This window comes from Pelodiscus sinensis, chromosome 5 (assembly GCF_052426305.1).
Source record: "Pelodiscus sinensis isolate ZL-2025 chromosome 5, ASM5242630v1, whole genome shotgun sequence".
NCBI classification, from domain to species: Eukaryota; Metazoa; Chordata; order Testudines; family Trionychidae; genus Pelodiscus; species Pelodiscus sinensis.
The window spans coordinates 83,747,756-83,765,712 of record NC_143056.1 but is presented as its reverse complement, the minus strand read 5'-3'; the positions used below and the strand labels follow the sequence as shown (position 1 = coordinate 83,765,712).

Sequence of the window (17,957 nt, the reverse complement as noted above, 5' to 3'; positions counted from 1 at the left end):
TTTCCTCCAAGAGAAGAGTGTTGTTAAAATGACAATCTAGTTCCTGTTATATTTTTGCTTTTGTAAGGCACCTCAGTTTGGGGGTGAATCTTGTGTGCTAGCTGAGCACATCTTGGGTGGGAAAGCAGCCTCTCTGGTGTGATACATGCACCTCCTATCCCCTAAAGCCCAGAGAGAAACAGCCTGATGCTGGCTTCAGTGCTTGCATGGAGTTTTCTGCACACTGCTTCCTTTCTTCAAGGTGTACTGAGAATTGCAGCTGTCTGGAACCTTCCAGCTCCCTTAGCAATGTTCTGAGTTGACAAGCTGGAGAGCTGGGTTCTGCTTGGTCCAGCAGCTCTACAGCACCAGTTTTTCGGGGAAAAACGAAATCGTGCACAGATGATCAATTCTGCATAAACTTGGCATTGCACAGTCATACAGAATTTTCCCAGGCATAATTTAACATGGCGTATGATGGGAACTTTCACTGGCCAGGACTACTGAAGTTCACTGACTGAATGGTAAATGTAGCTTTGCGTTGGTGTACCATGATAGTTAGGGTATGTCTACACTGCATTCCTCTTTCGAGAGAGGAATGTAAATGCAGTGCGGATTTGAATTTCCCACGCTTCATTTGCTTAATTGCGGCCGGCTGTGGGAAATTCAAAACCATGCTTCATTTGCAATTTTGTTTGTCTGCATTTGCATTCTTCTCTCGAAAGAGGAACGCAGTGTAGATGTACCCTCATGTAGTATCCTGGGTTTCAATGAAATTGCCTGGCCCAGTTTGAGTGGGTACCCCACGTAACTGTTTCACTTTTAACTTTGAACAAATTCATTGTTGCAGCTTATGTAGCTGTTTTAGCCATCCTTTCAATGTCAGTCTACCTAGAGCAGGGGTGGGCAATAATTTTTGACCGGGGGAGCACTTAAAGATTTTTGGAAAGTGGCAGAGGGCTGCACTCTTCCAGGATATTAATGGAGGAATTCTGGGGTCTGGGATAGAGGCTTGGGGTAAGGCATTGGGGTGCAGGAGGGAGAATGGGGTCTGGGAGGTAGTTTGGGTTAAGGAGGCAGTTGTGACCTAGGATAGGAGGCAGTTGTCATCTGGGGCAGTAGATAGGTGCCAGATTTGGGAGGGTGTATGGGTGCAGGAGGGGTCAGAGGGTTTGGGTATGCGGAGTGGAGGCAGAGGGAGAAGGGAGGAGCTTGGGAGCCAGAGGGAGGCTCTGGCTGGGAGGTGCTTACTAGCAGACACCTGAGGCAGACTGTCTGCTGCAGGCTGTTCCATGTGGCTCCACACTGGGCATGAGAAGGAGTGGTGGGGGGGGGAGGGGAGGTTGCTTCCTATACTGCCCCTGCTCTCAGCAAAAATTCTCCTACTGACCAGAAACTATAGGGAGTGTGGAGGGGGAGACATCATGAGAAGTCTCCCTCCTCCTTCCCCAGTGGTCTGGATGGAGAACAGCTGGCTTTTTAAAGTGTGAGCTGTTCTCTGCTTAAGGGTTCTGGAGAGGTGGCCACGGGCCACTCTGTGCTCTGCTCTGATCAGTTCTGGGCACCACGTTTCAAAAAAGATGTAGAGAAACTGAAAAAGGTCCAGAGAAGAGCAACAAGAATAATTAAAGGTCTAGAGAACATGACCTATGAAGGAAGACTGGAAGAATTGGGCTTGTTTAGTTTGGAAAAGAGAACACTGAGAGGGGACATAATAGCGGTTTTCAAGTATCTAAAAGGGTGTCACAAGGAGGAGTGAGGAAAAATTGTTCTCCTTGGCCTCTGAGGATAGAACAAGAAGCAATGGGCTTAAACTGCAGCAAGGGAGATTTAGGTTGGACATTAGGAAAAAGTTCCTAACTGTCAGGGTGGAACACTGGAATGAATTGCCTAAGGAGGTTGTGGAATCTCCATCACTGGAGATATTTAAGAGCAGGCTAGACAGACATCTGTCAGGGATGGTGTAGATGGTATTGGGTCCTGCCACCAGGGCACGGGACTGGAAGGGACCTCAAGAAGTCAAGTCCAATTCTAATGTTCTGATATTCTTGCCCACCCCTTACCTAGACTTATCTTGACTCTGAAATCTGGCACGTTTGCCTGTAATGCTATCTTTCCTTTTCAGGTTGTTGGAAAAGACACAAATGTCATGTTGGTTGCTTTGGCTGCCAAATGCCTTGCTGGACTGGCTACGGGCCTCAGAAAGAAATTTGGTCAATATGCAGGACAAGTAAGTAATAGGTACTTCACTATGCATTTCTTGCTTGGTATATGGTGCTAGTAATTAGACTGCCCTAAAAATAACTGTTCCTTTGAATGATTGCCAGGACGTGGCTTTTTTCTATTTTTAAACAAAGTAAACTTGATATGCATTTGTTCCTTCTTTGTTCTTTGATACTTGCCAGACTAGGGGTGAAAGCTTTTTCCATGTATGTTGTGTTAAGTTTACAAGGTCCTTTGTTTCCTGTTCATGGCTAAGCATGAGCAGGGTCCTTTGTCATTGTTGGAATACCCCTAGGTTTTGGGACTGTCGATGAATTGGATATTCATACTACACTTAGCCCTTTCCTGAGGTACCAAGAGTCCAGTAAAACTATACAGCTTCCTCTATTTGTTTCTGTTCTGTCAGTTGTTGTACTCCAGTGATAGGTGCAGTGTAAGAATCTTCCAGTAGTGTAAGTGATGTGACAGAAGGCAGTCACCAATCTTGGTCATTCTCTTCCTAAGGGGAGAAGTGTGTGCACGATGAGGTATCCTGTTTGGGTAGGTTTTAGAGCAGGGGTGGGCAAAAGCCCCCCAACGGGCCGGATCTGGCCTGCGAGGCAGTGCCAGGTCCCACCACCAATGGAATGTGCCCCATGGGGAAAGGAGCTCAGCCCCGCCCCTTCTTCCCTCACACAGCTGCTGGAGAGGAGGCAGCACTGGGGCTGAGGCTCCTCAACGGTGGCTCGGCCACGCAGTCTGGGGCTGCCGCTGCTGCCGCACGGTCCAGGGCCAACTCCAAACTGCATGGCCAGTGCCACAGCAGGGCTTCCCTCCGGGGCGGTAGGACAGCATGGCTGCAAAGGGGCACAAAGCCAGGTAAGGTTCCCCCTCCTCTCCAGACTTCTCCCCCACCCGACTCCATCACTTCCTTCCCTTCCTAAGACATGGCACCCCGAGCTTGCTCCACCCTTTCTCCTGACCACACACTGCATCCTCCCTTGTGGAGGGAGCAAGAACCTGGCCAGACATCCTACAACCAGCCTGCTTCTGCACCCCAGCTCTCTCCCAGATTCTGCACCCCATCACCATCCTACTTGCTGGCAGCCCTATCTTGTTCACTGTACCCCTCATTTTTGACCCTACTCCAGAGTCTAAGGAGGTTCATAAAATCCATTAATTCAGAGTCCCAGAAAAGTATTTCTGGTCTATGGTAAGCCCTGAACCTCAGTTTCCCCCTTCCCTTCCCCTCACGCTGTGAGGCTGGGGCACCAGAGGAGTGAAGTGTCTTAGGTCCACATCAGTGAGTGTTGGGGGGTTTTGGAGCAGTTTGCTTCTCCCTTGTGTGAACCTCAACCTTTTTTGATGGGTTAGTGACTCCCAACTTAAAATGGGTTCACAACCCCTGCCACAAATAAAACATTGAAACCTTCTGTGTTTTACGTAATATTTTACTTTATTTAAAATGAAGTTTGATAAACTGAGAGAGTTAAAACACTTAATCTGTTTCATAATTTAAATTAATTCATTCTTACTAGCTGCAGCTGATACAGAAAATGAGGTCACCGTACCCAGCCAGATAGGCGGAAGGAGGCAGGGTTGAGAACTGAGGCCTGTGGCCGCTTCTGAAATTTGAAGTGGGCCCCCCCTTCCAAAATTATTGCCCACCCCTGTTTTAGAGAGATGTGCAAAATATAAACACTCGCATAAAATATTGCCAAGTGTTAAAGAAGGCAAGTCAAAGAAATGGGTGGTGAGGTTTGTACTGGTCCTTAATTTCTGGGGGCATTCAATTCACAATCTTGGGCTGGGCCTCTGAGAGCACACAGGTTTACCTTCTCATAGAAAGTTTCATTTTGCCAGTAGAGTAAAGTTGTCAACTTCATCCTGGAGGTTTAGGTGGTCTTTTAGAGATCTGGGGCCTTGGCCACAGAGTGCTGTGAAGATATGGACAGACGCCTTCATCTTGATTTGGTATTTTATAGGCAGCCAATGTAGAGAGTAGAGAAAAGATTTCATGTATTCACAGAACTCTGTATTGCTGAGGAGAGACTTCAGTATTCTGTACAAGCTGGAATTTCCTAAGAGTGTATCTACACAGCACCTGAAACTCAAAATAAGAGAGAATTTGCGCTATGCAAATTGCGTAGCTTAATTTGAGTATTTCAAAATAGCTTATTTCGTCATTTGGTGCTGTTTATACAGCTACAGGGGCAGCAATGTGGGAAGGTGCACGTGTAACTGAGGGGGTTAGCTGATGAGCCCAGTCTCATCAGTTAACTGTGTACTTGGGTATACATTTACACCCTTATTTAATACTGATGTTGAGGCTGAAGATGAGGTTCAGGATTGTGGGTTTGATTTGGAGATGACCTGCGAGATCCCTAGATGTGAGTGAGGAGATGAGTTTCTTAGCTCTTGCATCTGATGCCTTTTTTTATAGGCATGTTGAAATCGCCCAATTTTTAATTTGCTTTGTGCTGTCTGCTTTCAGCTCATACCAAAGTAATAGTCCTATTCAGTGTATAGGTATTAAATGTCTGTCTAGTTTCTTATGTTTGCTCTGCTGATTCTTTGTATGGCTCCTCCCCTTTTGGACCGAAAGGTGGAATGGTCCATGGAATGATCAGAGTTGAGCAACAAGTTTTGTTGGTAGAAAAATGCCAAAGAAAAGATGAATCTGTTGGATACCTTTTTAGGTACTTTAACTTGACTGACTTGTAAGAATGAGTAGTGCTGCAGCATTGTTCTGGAATAGTTGTAGGTATGCTGGAATCATGGTGGCATAACAATGAAATAATAGTAACAGTATGTAATAATAAGCCCAGTAAACACAGAGATGTTGAAGCATCCATTTCCTTGACAAACTTTATAGTGTCATGATGTCCCTAATGTTTTTGCTTGCTTGGCAGAAGAGATGAAGTGGGGAGAAAAAGGGTGATTAGTAGTGAGCTCGTGGCACAGTACCCTAGTAACTATTAGCTAGTCTTGCGAACCCCCCTCCCTCCCCTGTCGTCTTTCTGCTGCCAGGTGGGGGCTGGACCGTGGGGCCTGTCCCAGGGTTGGGGCTGAAGGCAGGATGCTCTGGCCAGATGGGGGCTGGGCTCCGACTGGGGCCTTGTTGGTCAGGCTTTATTTTAAATATGTCCAACACAAAAAAGGTTTCAACATTGTCTTTATCAATGGCAGGGGTGAGGAACTTTTTTGGATTGGGGGACACTGACCCTCAAAAAATCATTTGGAGACTACACAAGTGAGAAGGGGACGGGGGGGAGCCAAAAAGGGGGGGGCAGGAGTGGGCTGTAGAGGCAGGGTCTCAGTGGGGAGACGAATGAGGGGGTGGGAGGGCAGGGTCTAGGCATGAGGGGTGGGGGCTACTTACTTCAGGCTCAGACTTCCACTGCTCCCATTAGCCGGTTTCTGATCAATGGCAGTGCAGGAAAAGGCTCCAGACAGTGCGCTGCTGTTCCCCCAGCCTGGGAAGGGGAGTGCTTCTTCCCTGTACAGGGAGGCTCAGGGCTCCCCTCCGCCCTGCAGCAAGTGAGATGAGCCTGGCCACCGGCTCCTGCCCTGACTCCACCACCTTTGGCTGTAGCTCCAGGTTGGGACTCCGCAGTGACCACACCTGGAAGCAGCTGCCCAGGCCATGGGCCACCTCTGAGAGGGGCAAGTGTGTGTGTGTGTGGGGGGGGAGGCCCACGCCACCTCATGCTGTAGTGTGACAGGGTGGAGCAAGCGGGCAGATCCCAGTCTGCCTGGTCCAGCCCCGGAACAGCTGCTTGCTGAAGGACCTTTTTCTTGGTGCTGCTGGAGCTGGCTGGCCTAGGGCCAATTACCCTGGACTGGGGAAGGATCCACTGGTTTCTCCAATCTCTTCCCTCCCTTCCTCCCCAGCTGCCAAGGCAGGAGGAAGCTGTGCAGCTGAGGGGTGATAGGACACAAACTTGTCCTGCAGGACGCAGAGTCACATGCTGACTTCACTCTGTCATTCCACAGGAAGAGGGTTTTTTTAATATATGGAGAGAAGTTCAGACTGAGAACTTTAAAGTGGCTTTCTGACCAACAGATGGCAGCAAAGCCTGGAAGAGCAGGATTGGGGCTTGGGTCACAAGGTTCCTTCCTCAGTAGGCAGAACCCTTTGACCACCTTTTAATCCTGGTGGTGACTTTAGTGCTGGAGGAAAGTGTTAGAAGTGTCTCCGCTTCCCTGACACTTAGAAACAAATCTGATTCTTTTTTTAAAATAAGGGAAGACCAATGCCCTGTTTCTGGTGGTGGTGGCATTAGATCCAGCAAGGGCTTATTCCTGCAACTGCTGTGTCCCTATGGCAAGGAAGGAAGGAAGGAAAGTTGAGGAGTCCTTAACTTCTTGTTATACGCTCATAGATGGTGAGGGAATGAAGTGTCACATGAGATGAGTCTGGACACACAATGGATTTTGTTTGTTTCTGCAATTGGGCAAATGAAGTATTCTTTTTTTTTTTTTTTTTTAACAGGTTGTCCCAACTATCCTGGAGAAGTTTAAAGAGAAGAAACCTCAGGTTGTGCAGGCCTTGCAGGAAGCTATAGATGCAATCTTCCTTACAGTAAGGACAAGTGTTATAAACCAATGATGGGAAACCTAGGCTAGTGAAGGAAGGCCACTCGTCAGTGGACCACAGGATTGTTGTAACCAAGTCAATCTCACGGGATAGGGTGGTTTTGCTAACTGCACTTGCATACCTAGAATTTGTGGGGTGTGCCAATTGAACTGTGGGTCACTGGAGCATCCCCTGTCCATGGTGTGCCGTGAAGCCTCCCTGGGAGCGGAGCTGGCAACAGACCTTCCTGCCCCACTCCCAGGGAGGTGGCTTCTCTGCAGGCTCTGTAGTATAAAACTTCCTTAAGTTTTGTACTATAGAGCCCCTGTGTATGTAACTGTAAATGCTAGGATTTTTAGTGGTTACACGGTTACATTTTTAACAACCTTTTACATCCCTTATCAGCATGCCCTTCAGTGCCCTTGCTTTCTCAGTGTCACTTGAGTAATATCAGTAGGAAAAGAAGTATGTGGATAGAAACAGTGGAATTGGGCAGTACTGCACGTAGGCAACAGTAAACACAATTGCTTGAGGGTCACATGCAGAACCCCAGTGGTGCCCATGCAGCACCTATGTTTCCCACTAGGGATGTAACTCCTCATGTGGTAGGTACCTAGTTACATCCCTAGTGGGAAAGCTAGGTGCCGCATGAGGGGTTATATCCCTAGTGGGAAACCATCCCATTTAATTGGTTAAACATTGATTCATCAGCTCACTTTTTAAAGGGGAGGATGCTGGGGGGAGGGGAGGGAGGGAAGTTGCTCCAGAACAGCTGAAGCAGTCACTCCTGTCCTCTCTACCACCACAAGCAGGGGCTGCATTGGCTAGGGGAGAGCAGCTCCTGCCTGAGGTGCATGAGGGCTCCCTGCAGGCAGGGGCTGTTCCAGCATCCTAGTCGGGGTGCCTGGGCTCATGCTGGACAGGGGCTGCTCTGACTGGGGATGTCAGAGGAGCCCCTGTCCATGGCAGGCCCCTGGTGGGTCTGTAGCAGCCTTCTGCCCACGGCACTTGGGGAGCTGTTCCAGTCCTTACTGGTTATCCAGTTAAACAGTCACATCTCTATTTCCCACCATGGTTCTAAACTGTCAGTGCTATGCTACCTAGAGTCAGTCACTCAGGTGTTTTTAGAAGGCTCTTCTATTCTCCCGGAGCTAACAGCCTTTGTCCAACCTTTTAGACTACATTGCAGAACATAAGTGAGGATATTTTGGCTGTGATGGACAACAAAAACCCCACAATCAAGCAACAGACATCCCTGTTCATTGCAAGAAGCTTTCGTCACTGTACACCTTCCACCCTGCCAAAGAGCCTGCTAAAACCCTTCTGTGCTGCTCTTCTTAAGGTAAAACAGGATGGATTGATTCTTCTCTAGGAAGCAGTATGTTGTGATGGGAGGCATTGAATTGAGTTACCTGAGAAGCCTTTCTAATAGAAAGTACCATGTAGTGAAGTTTTGCGTACTCTGGTGCAGCAAGTTAGAATAACTGAGGACTGGGTGACAACTAACCTTCACTGATGGCTGCTGTTTTTCTCTTTTCCAGTGAAATAACATTTTTTGGTCATGTTTTAGTTTCCCAAATGGAAAAGGACTTTGAGTGATTGCTCATGTGCATTCCATTAGGGGTATGTGTTTGGTGCATGCATTGTCAGAAGGCTTTTATCCTAGCTGATGCCCATTGGTCTGGCTGTGGAGCTCCCTGGAGTGGCACCTGCATGCTGTGATGAGATATATAGCAAGCTTAGTTGACCCTCCATCTCCTCAGTTCCTTCTTACCACCAGTGATGGTTATTGGAGCACTTGTTCTCTTGCTCTGCAAAAAAGCCTAGCTGTTTTCTTCCTGTTTTCCTGTTTATAGTTAGCTGTTGTTTAGACTGGGTTGATAGTTTGTTTTTTCGTTCTCTGTTCAAGTTTCCCCCCAGGGCATGCAATGAGGGTTTGAGAACCTCATTGCTTGTGGCAAGCCTGTGCATACAACTTGCCTCCAAATATTTAAATGAAGGGCATTAACAAGCCCAAGACTAAGCAGGAGAGAGATCAGCATTTGAAACTCCTACTTAGTCAGCCCTTCAATCCCCAGTGCCAGACTATGCACAATGCAGGACATATAGACACCTTATAGAGAAGGCCCAAAGGAGCACTGGAACTGATCTTTGGCTCCATGCCCTTCCCCATCTCCAGTGTGGCACAAGATGGCCAGGCTGAGCAAAGGCTGGTCTCTAGCCAATAAGGCCAGCAGCCACCATTCCTCAGAATGTCCCTCAGTGGGATACATTAAGGACAGTTAAGCACCCCAAGCACCTTCCACTAAGTGCTGGGCTGTCAAGTCTGGTGTCACTGGCCAGGAGGTTCTGGAAGAGGCTCTGGGCTTCCCTTCTACGCTGGACACTTTTGAGGTGGCAGGAGACCTGATTTAAATAATGGAGCATGCAGCACTGGCACAGGCCATGCCACTGGCACACTGGTTCTTGTCAATGCCCCAGCCCAGACACCAAGCATGAGGAATTATTTGACACCAGCACCTGCCTGGCCACTGGTGCTGCCCATGGCACGGGACTGCCCCAGGAACTTATGCCATTGGGAATTGTGCCTCCATAGTCTGGCTCTTAAGTACATGTCTGAGTCAGAGTCTTTTGTGTCTCGCAGTGACTGGCACCACTCCTAGCACTGACATTGGGATGCTTTTCCAGCACCACAGTCATCCTGGCTCCCTGCAATGGCAGGTCCCTGCACAGTGGCTTTTCTGGGCATCCCTGACCTACCATTAAGGTCAAGGCCCAGAATCCCAAGCGAGACTGATGGCCTTGTCCCATCAGCTGCTTTTAGCTACCATTGTGGCACTAGAGCTGATCTCTCGGAGCTAGTTCTGGTACATGCACCGCCTCTGCACCTGTCTGTGCCTATCGTTGAGCCACCAGTATCTCGTCCCCCTAGTATTTCCAGGTAGCTTGAAAGTCGGGAGGATCCTATCCCCAGGGAATCCTCTTCCCCAGGTGAGGTAGTCACGTGCACATCTTCCTCCCTCCCTGCCCCTGATGCAAGGGCACTTCAGAACCTTTTGCAGGAGTTGGCTTGTAGCCTTAATGTCCCCGCTGAGGAGGTGGTGGAAAATGTGGACTCTGGTCAACATCTTCGTCCCTGAAGGTCTGTCCAAAGTGGCTTTGCTCCACAATTATTCAGTCCACTACCAAGGTGGTGTGGAAAACCTGGCTTCATGGAGCCCAGGGTCAGCAGGGGACTCAGAGTCCTGCGCTGGCCCCAGGCTCCATGCTACGCTTCCTCTCTGAAATGCACAAGAGCCCCCACTGGGGATTCTTATGCACCAAATTTGAAATGTACTGCATGGAGCCCAGGGCTGGTGGGGAGTCCCTCGCTGGCCCTAGGCTCCTTGCAGCGCTTCCACTTTTAAATGTACAAGAGCCCTAGTGGGAACTCTTTGTACATTTCAGAGTTGGCTGCTGGAGCTGGAGGGAACCAGATTTTAATCTGGCTCTTTCTCCCCCTCCCCTCTGCTACCTCTGTGTGATAAGCAAAAGCCCCTTGCTACCTCTATCGGATAGTCGACTAGACTCTTACATCCCTATCTGGAACATCCAGGTTACACATCAGAAGCTCCAAGACCCACAAGTTGTGTCTCACGACTGATACCACCCTCTCCATCCTCACATGGACCTGTTTACCATGAGGAGCAACAAGAAATGCCACAGGTTCTGCTCCTGAAGCCATAGCTACTTGCTAGGGAACAGAGTCCTCCTCAAAATGTGGCAGAATCTGAGGATCATGCCTGACATTGCACTGTTGTGGCCCCAGCATCATTGGTTCACCACACTGCTCAGCCTCTTGGTGGACATGCTTGTTGCCCTACTGCTTTCTCCCAACCTTCTCACCCAGAACCACAGTTGGCTGCAACACGCCAACCTCCAGTCTCTCTACCTCATGGCATGGAGACTCCATCGCAAAACCCTCTGGAATTTCAGTGCTTGGACCCAGTTAGGGAAGTCCTGTTGGGTAGCAGGAAACCCTCCACTGGGGCTATGTATTTAGCTAAGTGGAAGCACTTCTCTCACTGGTCTTTCCAGAAGGCCGGTCAACCTGATGAGGCAGCTGTGCCCTTGATCCTCAATTTTCTTTTTCATCTGAAGCACTGAGAGCTGGTCCTGTTGTCCCACTGGGCTGCCATTTCAGTTTTCTGTACCTGGGGTAGTAAATAGGTCCCTTTTTTCCAACCCCACAGTAAGGTGCTTACTCAAGGGGCTAGAAAGGTTATACTCTGTCCCTCAGTGGGACCTCAACCTAATCCTATCCTGGCTCATTGGGGCCCCCCTTTGAGCCTCTGGCTACTTGTTCCTTGTCCTACCACTCTTGGAAGGTTGCCTTCCTAATAGGGATGTGGAAGGTTAACCAGTAAGCATCACCCTAAAGCAGGTAATGCTTACCAGTTCTGGTTAACCAATGGGGGCTGGAGCAGCTCCCCACCTGCCAGTGTAGTTCTGTCTGTGGAGACAGAAGACCCATGGGCTGGGGGCTGTTCCAGCTGGGCTGAAGCAGTCCCCAGCCTAGATCCCATTTAGTTGGTTAAACCTTAGGTTGACCTGACATTTAACTGGTTAATTGATTAGCCGGTATTTTACATCCCTACTTCCTAGTGGCCATAATCATAGCTGGGTGGGTTTGGGAGCTCCAAACACTCACCTCTGAACACCCGTATACTGATTTTTCATAAGGACATGGTGCAACTCTGTATCTGCCTGGCTTCTTTGGCTAAGGTGGTCTCCCACTTCTAGATTAACAAGCACATTTTTCTGCCCATGTTCTTCCCAAAATCATGTACCATTTCAGAGAATGTATGGCCTGCTCCCTAGGATGTCAAGTGCACTTTGGCCTTTTACATTGAATACACCAAGCCATTTCATAATCACTGCAACTTTTTATTGCAATAGAGGAGCAGATGAGGTAGCTGCCCATCTTAACCAGCTTGTCTCTTCCTGGATCATGTCTTGCATCAGTTCTTACTATGACCTGGCCAAGTTCCTAGTGTTAGTCCTGACAGGTCACGCTATAAGACCACAGGTTTCCTCAGCAGCATGCCTCACACAGGTTCCCATTAAGGACGTTTGCAGGGCAGCAATGTGGTCCTCTGTCAGCATATTCACAATGCTCTACGTCATTACCCAGCAAGCCCGAGATAATGTGGTGTTTGGGATATCAGTTCTTCAGATGGCAATACGTTGATTTCCAGTACCTCCTCCAGGTAAATTGCTTGCATGTCACATATTGGAATGTACATGAGTAATTGGTCTAAGAAAAAACAGTTACTTACCTTTTGTAAGTGCTCTTTGAGATGTATTGTTCATGTCCATTCCAAATCCCACCTATTTCCCTTCTGTCAAAACAGATTGCAAGAAGAAACTGGAGGGTCTGCTGAGCCCTATATACAATGCCATGCAGGCGCCATTCCAGAGGCCTCCACAGCCAATCCGATGGGTACTATTAGGTGAAAAAGCTGCTGTGCATGTGGGGTTCACACACCTATTGAAATGGACATGAGCAAAACTTCTAGAAGAACTGTTTGCAAAAGATCAGTAATTTTTTCCCCTAGGAAACAGGTAGAGGCTTAGGACAAAGTCTGGAATTCTCTGACTTAGGAGAGACTCCAGTGACTAGGCCTACTTGTGACATATCAGCTTTTTCCTCTGAAATAAACTTCTACCACACTGTCATAAAATGAAATCTGAAAGGGCAGTAGCTTTAAGGTAACTACTAGACAGTGAACTAAACTAATACCACCTCCTTTCACACAATACACTCTTCATCACAAGTACTTACAGTAAAAAAAGGGCATTGCTATTATAAATTATAATAGTACTTTGCAAATGAATTCTTTCAACAGCATATCAATGACTCTGCCCCTGAAGTTAGAGATGCTGCATTTGAAGCCTTAGGAACTGCTCTGAAGGTGGCTGGAGAGAAAGCTGTGAACCCTTTCTTAACAGACGTGGACAAACTCAAACTTGATCGGGTGAGTTCATGGATTTGGACAGTATGCTGTGTGTGTATACTGGCAAGTGCAGTGCATTTGCACCTCTGCAGTGTCCTAGTCTGTTGTGCATAACAAACTTATTAACTCATATAGGGAATAATTAGTAAGATGTATTCTCTCAGGCTTAATGTAGACTAATATTTAAAGGTGTGATGTTCACTTCTCTTCCCCCACTTCCTCCGCCCAACTGTACGCTGTAACTTGTTCCGTTTAGGATAATTAAAGAGACTGACTTCTAAAATGTGTCAGTTAACATACATTAGCTAACATGGCACCTTAAATCCTGATCTAGCTACAAGACTTCTATTATTGGCTTGGAGGCTGTGGCATCTGTAATAGTCTATTTTATCCTCTAGCTGCAAGGTGGAGTTTGGGACTCTGCCATCTGCTTGTGGCCTTAGTTAAGCTTCGAATCCTGCATAACACTGTATATGGACTTATCCCTTCAGTGTGAGGTATTCACCAATGTATAGATTCTGACAGGCTTTTTAAGCCTTAAAACAATATAGTCAGTAATACCTTCTTTAAAGGCTGACTTTGCTTTTAATCTTACTTAGAAGGCCACCTTCTCTATATAAATCTTCCTCTTGCATTAATGGGAATTGTATTCACATATTGAGAAACTGTACTGGGTAGACTAGATGTTCAAATTGATGACATTGTCTTGTTAACAGTAAGTGCTGCTTAAATAACATGCTAAGAGGGTCTGATGAAGTGGTTTTGACCCACAAAAGCTTGTGCCCAAATAAATCTGTTTAGTCTTTAAGGTGCCACAGGATTTCTCATTGGCTTTTAAATAACATTAGTTTTTTGGACAGTAAAATAATTTCTATGCTTTATGTACCTCCTAGAGTTGTAGTGGCTCAAGGCTGGCTCTGGATTGGTGACTTTGGTTAGACACGGCAACTATACTTAAATGGATTTGGTCTCTTAACATTGCTTCTTAGGTTAAAGAGTGCGCTGAAAAGGTGGAGCTGGCTTACGGTAAGAACACAGGTGGAGGAGCAGTAGATAAAAAGGAATGCAGACCTGCAGCTGGAAAGACTCTCGTTCTTTCGGGGGCTGCAGGGGACAAGGATACAAAAGATACTTCAGCCAAATCAGGGCCTCTGAAAAAGATGCCTGCTGCCAAGGTAAGTGGAATATAGACAGTCTGCCTGAGAGAGTGATTGGTTGAAAACTCAATGTTGGCTCTGTTATATTTCCTCCAGTTGCAGCCCTTTGAACCTAATCTACAAATTAATCAGAACAATTCTTTTCTTCTGTTCCTGTTCTATCTCTTCTTCAGGAGTAGGTAGTATACAGTAGCAGGCTTTAAAAGAATTCACCCTGTACTCTCTGGGAAAGCAACTTGGTATGGATTTGAGGATTCCACCATTTTTATCTGATACATGATTTCTTTCTTGTGTTTTTTAATGCAAAATCCTGATGACATGACATTGTAGACAGCCCATTGAATATTTTCAAAGGGCTTTGTAATCTATAATACCACTGAGTGTACCAGTGTCATTCTAACACATAGCTGAAGAAAACACACTCTGACAATATATTGCTCTTGTGATAGATAAATATACTCTGGAATGCTGTAGCTTCCTGATTATCAAATATTCTGTAAACCACCAGTCTGATTTAAAAAATCAGTTAAACTGATCATTTAAATTTTTAAAGGCTTTAGACAGCATGTTGTTCAAATGTCCTTCCATCCCCTTCGCTTGGCCAAATAGTTGTTGACAAATGTATAAGTGAGTATTTATACTGATCAAGGGTCTCAAACACCTGGTTAGTACTGTAGTGGAAAACGTACATTTATTTTTCCAGGCTACCAGCCACACTTTGCCTAACTGCAACCTCAACGGAAATTAATTCAATTATCTCTGACCCTTTTCAAATGACCATTAATCCTTCTGTTTCACTGTTTCTTAACGTCTTGCTGCTATTTGACTCAAATACAATGTCTGAGCTAACGTGTTCATAGTTATCACCATGCCTGTTGCATACTACTGTGTTTAAAAGTAACAACCTGTTTGTCCAATTACATTGTTACAGAAGACTTGATTATGCCTGCATTAAGGAGACTTAGGCCAAATCCAGACCACCAGAGGCTTTTGAATGAACCACAACATATTTGTTTAATACTTACTGTCGTTGTTATTGCATTGTGAAAAGTGCATTTTTGGAATTTGGGCCTTGATTATACTTTGACCAAGAAATTCAGACAAAAAATAGACTACCTTAGCCTTAATGTATCCTTGGAAGTATAGCATGGAATGTTGGAAAGCAAGACTTTGATTTTAAATATTGATTCTGAACTCAGGTGGATTGAGGTTGATGCTTGCTTGCTTCTGTTTCCTTTTTAGTCTGGGGGCCCTCCGAAGAAAGGCAAGCCAGCAGCTGCTGCTGGTGCAGGAGGTGCTGGAACTAAAGGCAAGAAAGGATCTGAGACCAAAGAGATATTTGAACCTGAACTCTCGGTATGTACTATATTGTGTTCTAAAATGGAAAGTGCAGTGCAGTATCTTGTAAGCAGTACTAGTTATTCTCTTGTAGAATTAATGGTCCTGAAGTTATGATTGGAATACCTGAAGCAGGAGAAAACAGTGGGTTAAACTATAACAGTATATGAAGAACCATACAGAACTGTTCATCTTGAACTATGAAGCCTCTAAATGCACAAGGCTATTTTCTGTACAAACCATGATTCAAATATTAGTGGGCATTTTTATTAACTTGACACTGGCCTCAGTTGAACTGAGCTTTTGGGAGTAATGCGTAGAATCCTGTATGGATACAAATAGAACCCTGTGCAGATACCTGTGAATATAAAGTAGATATCTGCAAATTTGTAGGGTTCTAGGGGGAGGCTGAGATATATTTCACAGAAATTACTAATTGTGTAATTAAGTACTATTCTCAAGTTAAAAGCCCTTAGAAATCAAAGAGTATTCTAGAGGTTAACTCTGAAACTTAGACTGAAATATACCAGGTAGTCCAGTGACTCGATCAGGCCTACCTATTAAAAAATCTAGTCTGCTTCTGGGCTATTCAGATTAAATTGCAAAAGGAGGTGGATTAACTGTAACCTGAAGTGTTTCAGACTGAGCAATACTGTTTGTAGCAGTAGTTGTGTTCTCGTGAAGGAAATTAAAGGTTTGAAACACAAGAAAGTTGGCTATGTGCGGAGTAGTGATTAAAAAAGAAAGTAATCTAAGTGTTTGGATGCCTCCTTTTGTGTAGCTTTTGATTTAGATGTGTATGGAGAGATCTGAAAATGAGACTTTTCCAAGTCATTTGAGGCTACTGGTGTAAAAATTGAACACGTTGGACAGGCTGTCAAATATGCAACCCTTGAAAGAGATGTGGATATAAGGGAGGAACCTAGTGGAGTTAATGAATGAAAAATGCTCCCTCCATGTAGATAATGCACTAAAATAACCTTGCTTAGTGCTGCTCATCTTCTCTTAGAATGGACATGTAAATTGTCTTCCCCATACCACCATTATCAGTGCTTCTGGGGACTGACTTTGTGTCTGCCTGGCTAAATAGTCATAATATTTGCAGAGCTGAACTAAAATTGGCTTAACCCTAAAACTAAGAGCGGCCCATACAAGATTATATGTTGCTCTCCTCCTAGTATGTTTAACTTTTTTTCTGGTCATCATACTTAGGATAATGCTCTGACAGAGGAGACAAATCTTTTTCTCCTAACTCAAATGCCTCCAGAATACCACTTCCGCAAGGCCTATAAGCCTTAATCCACATCAGTCATCTCAACAAAAACATTTTTTTTCTTCTCCTGGATCTCTGGTGTCTTATTTACTAACTAGCCAATTAGCCCATCATAAGATGGGATTTTCAGGTGTCTCCTCCACATTGGACTTCTCTCCTGAGCCTCCAGTCTCTCGCTCTCTCCTCTTCCTACTGGCTTTTCTCCCCCCTCCCCAGCTCTCCTCTGCCTTCTGTTTCTCTTTCTCTTCTCCTCCTCCTGTCTCTCGCTCTCTCTCTGCTCTCCCCTGTCTCAGTTGGGGATGCACGCTCGTCCAGGCCCCACCCCCTGGGCATGTACGTCACCACCCCGCCCCCTTCACCTCCCGCTGTGGTGCTCGCCTGACTTCTGCACCGCTCATCTGGGATGCCACGCAGGAGCAAGCAGCGCAAACGGCCTCTCTTTCTTTCCTCCTCCTCCTCCTCCTCCTCCTCCTCCTGCCTCGCCCTCTCTCTCAGCTCTCGTCCGCCTCTCTTCTCTCTTTCTCTTCTCCCCCTCCTGCCTCTCACTCTGTTTCTCTTCTCCTCCTGCTGCATGTCTCTCCTCTCTCTCTCTCTCTCTCTCTCTCTCTCTCGCTGTTCTCCGCCTCCTCCATTCTCCTCTCTTGTCTGCTCCGCATCCTCCGTGTCTGCTCTGCTTGTGCTGCATGGGGAGCGCGGACCCCAAACGGCCACTTGCTCCCGCACGGTGGCCCGGCTGAGTGGCGCAAAAGTCAGCCAAGCGCCACAGCAGGAGGCAACAGCGCCACCCGGAGGGAACAACCAGCATTTCAGCCAGTGTCACAGACATTGGGCTACTCTGTCTGTCTGTCTGGCTATTAAAGTGCAGAAGAGCCTAGAGATAACCATGCCCCAAGATACTTAGGAGACCAATCTACTGCTCCATGTACAAGGAAATGTGGTAAGATGTTAACCTTGTATTCTGTCTGCAGATAGAAGTGTGCGAAGAGAAAGCATCAGCTGTCCTGCCAGCCTCTTGCATACAGCAGCTAGACAGTGGTAACTGGAAGGAAAGGCTTGCCTGCATGGAAGAGTTTCAGAAGGTATGTATCGTGCAGTAAATAGTAAGAGGGTGACTCTTAGAATGAAAAACTAGGATTAATAACTTTCTGCTGCCATTTAGTCTCAACTTATTACTGTGACTACTGTGAATGTCTGCCACAATCTACCAAAATCCCGGCTGTCTCCATACTAGGCAGCAATTAAAATACAAAATGCTGTCTGGAAAACATCTACAGTTTCAAATGCCCCCTGATTGCACCTTATTACATCAGCTATTACAGTTGGGAGTAGGAAGGGTCTCCATTGTCTCCCTGAAAGGACACTGCATTATAAATTACAAGCACTGCTCTGTTTAGTATGGAGCTGGCTTTCTTCCCTTAAAAAGCATCCCTGCC

At 46.4% G+C, this 17,957-nt stretch overlaps 1 protein-coding gene across 5 annotated transcripts in view; it reads left to right on the top strand.

Moving 5' to 3' along the window:
• Window positions 1-17,957, top strand: part of CKAP5 (cytoskeleton associated protein 5) — a 106,233-nt gene that overhangs the window by 28,886 nt on the left and 59,390 nt on the right. For all 5 annotated transcript variants that reach the window (XM_075927597.2, XM_075927598.2, XM_075927599.2 and 2 more), the window contains exons 9-15: window positions 2,105-2,209; window positions 6,677-6,766; window positions 7,938-8,102; window positions 12,649-12,777; window positions 13,746-13,931; window positions 15,156-15,269; window positions 17,493-17,603. In XM_075927597.2, the coding sequence (XP_075783712.1) occupies window positions 2,105-2,209; window positions 6,677-6,766; window positions 7,938-8,102; window positions 12,649-12,777; window positions 13,746-13,931; window positions 15,156-15,269; window positions 17,493-17,603 (900 nt within the window). The remainder of the gene's footprint in view (window positions 1-2,104; window positions 2,210-6,676; window positions 6,767-7,937; window positions 8,103-12,648; window positions 12,778-13,745; window positions 13,932-15,155; window positions 15,270-17,492; window positions 17,604-17,957) is intronic.